Here is a 6,917-nt window from a genome sequence, read left to right as displayed (position 1 = left end):
AGTCAAAGTAAGAAGCAAAGTTGGATAAGTATGTGTATTAAGAAGTTAGTAGAATCATGAACTTTTAGTATGAAACTTTGCCTATATAAAGGCATATATGCCTTATGTATTTTGTATGTTCTATGTAATGAAAAAAAGATATGATTATGTGAAGTCCTTCTTTGTTCTATTATTTCATATGAGTATCAGTACGTTTGAGAAATGAAAAATATGATAACATCATTTATATAAGTGAGTGATCTTAGGACCAAGTAAGTTGTGGGTATTATATTTACATACACCATAAAAAATATTAATAATAGCTAATTGATGGCTAAATATCACAAATTTTACTGCCTCCTAACACTTCTTATTTTAATATACACGTTGCATAGTCGATATCCTTATTCAATAAATACAATACGTTATTATTCATTAAAACAATTTTAAATACGAATAAATTTCAAATAATAAAAAAAGAACACCCAAAAAATTTAAAAAAATGATAACACTTGAATTTTTTTTTATATCCTTGGAACACCTTTTGATGAATGATGATGTCCGTTAATGACTCTTTCAAGTGTACTTTTGATGATAATTTGCTCTTTCTACACATTTTGTTTGATTTGTTGCAGAGCATAGTTGTTGGGTTGAATATCCATATTAGCCTTATGCAATGCGCAAGAACAATTTACAGCACCAACTTCATCTGCAATGCACAGAGACTTTCTGATCCCATCTTCTTGGAACCAAATGGATCTGTTGTGAACCAATTCAGCAACAAAAGAATCCAACATTTGAATGGTAACATGTTGCATCACAACAACATGTGCGATGTTTCCATTGCAAGCCAAACTCCACCTACTCACAAACTCATCATCAAGAGGCTTCTCAAACACAACCGTGTTACTAAACTCATTCAGCATTGCTCCAATTCCAGCATCTCCCAGTTGATCCTTTAAGTAACGTGCATTCCTTATGCAATTTTCAACTTCATTCTTGATTCCCATTATGCCCTTTTTCTGCAGATTATACCAAAGGAAGATTGGAGCATGGCCACTGCGGCTACCTGTGATTGTTGCATCCCTTGATGCAATGTATCCTATGTCTCTTGATAGGGCATTTATGTAATTTAAACGAGCTATTACAACGCCACAAGGAATTGGGCATCCCAAGAACTTGTGTCCAGAAATTGTTATGCTTCCAATGGGTTTCTTGAATGTTATCTTTGGTCCCTGTATGTGCCATTAATTATTCACCAACAATTTTCTTAAGGTATTAGATTCTTAACCTTTTCTTTATATTGTCACAAAAACTAATTATAAAAAATAAAAATATCAGGTGAATAAGTTATTTTTGTAACTAAATCAAATTAAATCTTTTTTTTATGCGTTTTTTTTTTCAATTGGTTTTTATTTGTAATAATAAACTATTAGACCAATTTTATTGAACTTGATTACTAAAATAAATAAGCTAGCTATGTAGCATTATGAAAAATATAATGATAATGTGAATTCTATTTTTTTTTCTTAATGATATCTCGTTTAAACAGATTCTGTTATGATATATTATTTAAATTTACAAATCTTTGTCAAATAAATCATTATTTCTTATTGATATTTTACATTCTCAGTTATCATATTATTATTATTATTATTGGGAAGCCTTTCATGTATGTATAAGAACAATTCTTAAATGTGATATCAATCATTGTAATTGATTCAAGTTAATTTGTTACTTTATTTTAAATTAAATATGTCTTTCAATAATAAAGCAAACATATTTAAAAATTTAAAATATAAAAATAAATTGAGAAATATATATTGCTGATGATATATTTACAATCACGAATATTTTAATTGTCAAATTATTATTCATACATATTTTAAATAAATAAAATTATTTAAATTACATCATATATAATTTTACTAAATAATTTTACGTTTGAGTACACAAGTTAATCCTGCTTATGTATCATTATATACATCAATAATTTTTATCCTTAAATATAAGGTTTTTATTTGTCAAGACGATCTTAATAATTATTTATATTANTATAATTGATATTCTTTGTATATAAATTAAAATTTATTTATATAAAATTATAAATTTTATTCATGTTATTTGATTTCATTTGTAAACTTAAACTAATTAGTAAATTTAATCGATTTTGAACTTTGTAAACATATATATTCGATTGTTAATAAATGTCGAGCTCAATTTTCATAGGTCGAACTTTAGTTTTATTTGATTCGGCTTAATTTGGTTCATTTTAATTTGATTCATTTTCAATCATCATAATAGTATATGATTCATTGATTGGTATCACTCCCAACAAACTAAAACTAAATTCTTCTAAAAATGAGGAATTTTGATTATTGATACAAATAATAGTTAAAAATTTTTTTTTATTGATTTAATTACTCACTCCTGATTTGAGAAAAGGAAGCATGATTCCAAACAGAGCTCCATCACAGTGAATATAGAATCGATCACGACTGAAACCAGCTTTGTCAAGTATTTTTATTACAAGATCAATATCATCAACAGCTCCTTTCATTGTTGTCCCTGCAATAATTTATATATATTAATTAATTATGGATATCTAATAAGCAGTGTAGAAAAGAAGAGGAAAATAAAGAAAGAATACCTATATTAAGATTGATAATGGCGGGTTTGTGTTTGTTAGCAAGTAGCAAAGCCTTGAGATCATGGCAATCAATCTCGCCGGAGATCAAACTTGCAACCTTGATACATTGCATTCTGTACATTCTTGCTATCTTAAATACAGAATAATGGGAATCTTGGGAGGCATATAGAATCCCATCCGGAAATTGTTCTCTCCTATAATAATGAATAATAACAATGTTTAGTGTGTTAATTAAGTAGTAATAATAATTAAAGAGAGAAGGTTGGAGAGAGACCCAAGTAAGAGGCCGTGGAGATTGCCTTCAGTACCACCAGTGGTGACATATCCCCAATATTCATTCTTGTCTATGTCCCACAAGTTAGCGAACCAATCAAGCACACTCACCTCGAAACTTGTTGAATTCAGAGTGAAGCTGCTCCCATGAAACGGATCCCCTGCATTGTTAAGATGAAGATGAAGCAATGGAGCCAGAGCCTCGTAGTTGAATTCCTCATTCGTCGGGTACCCTGATACATAGATAAACCATGTCGATGCATGCAATGCAATGCAATTTGCAACTAACAAACCATTAATCAATGAGAAATTATAGGGAGCCAATAGAGTATCTATACAATGTGTACAATGTTAGGAAATTATTTAATTTCCTAACTTATTTGTGGGCAATACATATATCAATTATAATCACAAATGATGCTATTTCAAATTAAATGACTTATATAATGATGATCTCATTTATTGTTATAAATGCTAATTGAATAAGTCATTATTACTTTTGATTTGGAATTAAATGAGAATAAAACCGGATATTATCTTTTGTTCCTTAGATAATTATCTTTTTTGGATTTTAGATATATTATCTTTTGGGCTTTAGATACTATTTTATTTGGGCTTAAGGGTTTAATGGGTGCCATGCTCAAATATAAATAGACCTTCAGGGTTTCGGTCCCCAATATACCAAAGCCACCTTTGTTGCTCTTTCCCCATCAAAAGAGTTGCAGTTTAGCCGCCTAGGAATACAGAAGGCTTTGGTTGAGGAAGATCGAAAGAACCACAAGATCTAAACTCTTCCTATCGTATGATTCATGTTTATGAATTCAGGTACGCTTCCGCATTATGATATGATATATTTTTGATGATTCAATATGGATGATCTGGGATATGAAAATTAATTAATCCAACATACAATGGATATATATGGATGTTCAATTCAGTAGGATATCAGATGTTTATTATCTATGATAGCCAGATGGTTATTCTGGATAGTATAAGTGTATTATGTTTAAAAAATTAATAATATTTTATCCTAAATGATCATTTTTTAACTCATATTAAACCAAATAAATAACCCTATACATATTGTACAAATATTCTGTTAGCTCGATAACGAAATTCTTAATCAATTACATACCTAGAAAGCGTTGCCTGTGAGGTTGTAGTGAGGCCAAGTAGTGGGTAATTACTTGACCTAAATGAGCTTGTGTGTGGCTGTCGCCATTGATAACAAGCTTCATTATTTGTCGTCCGTTGCCGCCGTTACTGATTGGCGACAACTCCGACGAGGCTGCATGAATAATGGAAGTCACAAGTGGTGTGTCATTGGGCCTTGAATTCTCCATCTTTAATTTCTCTACTTACATGTATACGTGATCGAGCTCGCTTGACCATATTTTCAAATCATGCATTTATGTATATATAGGGAGAAATGGTAGTAGATATACTTCCAAATCAAAAAATTAACATAGCTAACTACTTATCACTAAATTATTGGTGCAACGTGGATATAGGCCACATAAATTTAAGTACGAGTAGTTATACTACTCTTTTAGATGTGTCGGTTCCTTTAAAGTTATATCTTCAACGGTTTAAATGTGCAACTTTTTAAATGCCGCTAATTTACTATTGGTGATAACGCACGTGCTTATTTTGATATGAAATTATTAATTTAAAATTGTTTATTATATTTGACTAAATTATTTAACGGCTTATTATTATTAATTTTATATAAAAACAACGAAATTTGAATATTCATCTTTATTATATAATAAATAATTATTTTGTAAGTGTTTAATTATCATTTAACTCACTTTTTATATTTTTTAATCAACCACCTTGCTCGATCAGATACACCCTATCCAAGTCATCTATCTATCCATATCTATAAAACTAGAATTTAAAAAAAATTATATTTTTTCCAAAGTTGAAACATCAAGAATAAACACCAACATAAAAGATAAATGGTCAAATTTGTTCTTAAAAAATTATTCGTTCTCTAAATTAGTTTTAAAACAATTTTTTTAATAAAATTCGTCTTTCAAATATTTTAAATTAATCACGTTAGTCCTTCTATCATTTTTTTGTTGACAGAACCAAAATTTATTAATGTGGCACACACCACAAATAAAAATGCTGAATACCGTCAAATTTTTAAAGGTAAAAACTTTACCGATAATTATTTATTGGCAAATTTTTTCATCCGCTGCTAATTACCGGAGAATTTAATGGGGGATATTAACTTTTTATTGACAAAATTCTAGATCTTGCTAAGGTTGGATTTATTCCTCGATAAATTCGACGGTAATCTTAAATTTTATTTTTTTAAAAAAATTTGTTTACGAATTCAATATATAATTTTAAATGTTTAAATTCAATAATTTTTAAACTAACAAAATTTAAAATTTTACAATTTTTTATAATAATTTATCTATAATTTTTCGTTAAAAGTTTACAAATAAATTCACACATCAAATTTTAAGAATAAAAAAAATTTTACTCGTGTATGGAAAAAATAGGATTATAAATATATACTTTAAATCCAGAAAACACGAACTTACATAAAATTTGATATGAAAAACAAGATATCTCATGATGGCTAAGTAAATTATATAGTTAAAACCCTCTAGATAATAAAATATTAAAAAAGAAAACTAATTACACAAATAGTATATCTATTTAAGATTCTAAATAATTCACTAACTTACATATATATGACTCTCAAATAGTATATCTATTAACTTACATATCTACAGAAGCATTTTATGGAATAACAGACTGTACACTTTCAATTACAAAATATAAACATAAACAACACAAATTATAATTAAACAAATAAATCAAAATTCATATATTCAAACTTAGTAAAATTAACAATAATCAATTCAATAAAATTAATTCAAAAAATAATTAACTCAAACAATAATAAATTCAAAAAATTAATAATAAGTCAATAATTAACTAAAAAAATTAATAAGTTAAGATTAATTCAGAGAATTAACAATAATCAACACTAATTAATTCATAAAATAATTAACTCAGACAATAATAAACTCAGAAAATTAACAACAATCAACAATAAGTCAATAATTAACAAGTTAAAATTAATTCTAAGAATTAACAACAATCAACACTAATTAACTCAAAAAATAATTAATTCAGACAATAATAAACTCAAAAAATTAACAATAATTAATAATAAATTAATAATTAACTTAAAAAATTAATAAGTTAAAATTAACTCATAGAAATAACAATAATAAATACTAAAATTAATTTAAAAAATAATTAACTCAAACAACATAAACTCAGTGAAAATACAAAAGAAAAATGAGGTGACTAACTATATTTAATATTTAGTTAATAAGTATTTTATGCCCATTCATTTCTCATTCTATCTTTTCCTCTATTAACTTACAACGAACACATTAGTGTTGGTTATATCATTTCTTTAATTTTTTATTTTATTTATCTTTTTAATTCTTATCAAGTGAGTAAGAATATATAAATTACATTTTATTTCTATACACATAGAAAAAATCAATTTTGTGTTTAGAAATTAAAAAGATAATTTAAAACTCTTAATATTTTTCATTTTAACATACTTGTTGTATAGATACAAGGAAAATCCAAAACGTACCAACCCCCATTGAACGTAAATTATTACGTCAGCCATCGCAACAAAAAATCTTGCCCCTTGATCTCTTTTCCTCTTTTATTAAATATCTTTTAAATATTGGTGATTGCACAACTATAAGTCTTCACCTAATTTTCTTCACCAGCTAGCTAGTCTTACTAGCTTCCAATTAAGATATAGGAATGTTTGGCCATTTAGAGTATATACAAAATAGTTGTTTGAAAATATTAAAAATAACTAAAAAGGAAATAAACCAATAAAAATATTTAAAAAATAAATTATTGGCAGTTTATAGGAAAGCTGCAAATATTTTAATAATAGTATAAAGAATAAATTTTTACTTAGTCAATATTAGTTCCTTTTAATATTTAAATTTATTAT

The 6,917-nt window shown here is 26.7% G+C and overlaps 1 protein-coding gene across 1 annotated transcript; it reads right to left on the bottom strand.

Annotated features, from left to right (window-relative positions):
- Nucleotides 1-467: 467 nt before the first annotated feature.
- On the bottom strand, nt 468-4,273 carry LOC107467896 (serine decarboxylase 1). The gene is made up of 5 exons (XM_016087115.3): nt 4,038-4,273; nt 2,904-3,135; nt 2,630-2,823; nt 2,408-2,547; nt 468-1,214 (listed from the first exon to the last, which is right to left on the bottom strand). The coding sequence occupies exons 1-5, from the start codon at nt 4,243-4,245 to the stop codon at nt 588-590; spliced, it is 1,401 nt and encodes a 466-aa protein (XP_015942601.1). The 5' UTR covers nt 4,246-4,273; the 3' UTR covers nt 468-587.
- Nucleotides 4,274-6,917: the final 2,644 nt, after the last annotated feature.

This window comes from Arachis duranensis, chromosome 9 (assembly GCF_000817695.3).
Source record: "Arachis duranensis cultivar V14167 chromosome 9, aradu.V14167.gnm2.J7QH, whole genome shotgun sequence".
In the NCBI taxonomy this organism is placed as follows: Eukaryota; Viridiplantae; Streptophyta; class Magnoliopsida; order Fabales; family Fabaceae; genus Arachis; species Arachis duranensis.
The sequence above is the reverse complement of the archived record's forward strand: the minus strand, read 5'-3'. Positions and strand labels throughout refer to the sequence as shown.

Coding starts and splice junctions, on each gene's coding strand:
- LOC107467896 (XM_016087115.3), bottom strand. CDS start 4,245: ATGGAGAATTCAAGGCCCAATGACACACCACTTGTGACTTCCATTATT. Junction 2,824..2,903: donor CTCCACGGCCTCTTACTTGG/GTCTCTCTCCAA, acceptor TCATTATTATAG/GAGAGAACAATTTCCGGATG. Junction 2,548..2,629: donor CATTATCAATCTTAATATAG/GTATTCTTTCTT, acceptor AAATTATTGCAG/GGACAACAATGAAAGGAGCT.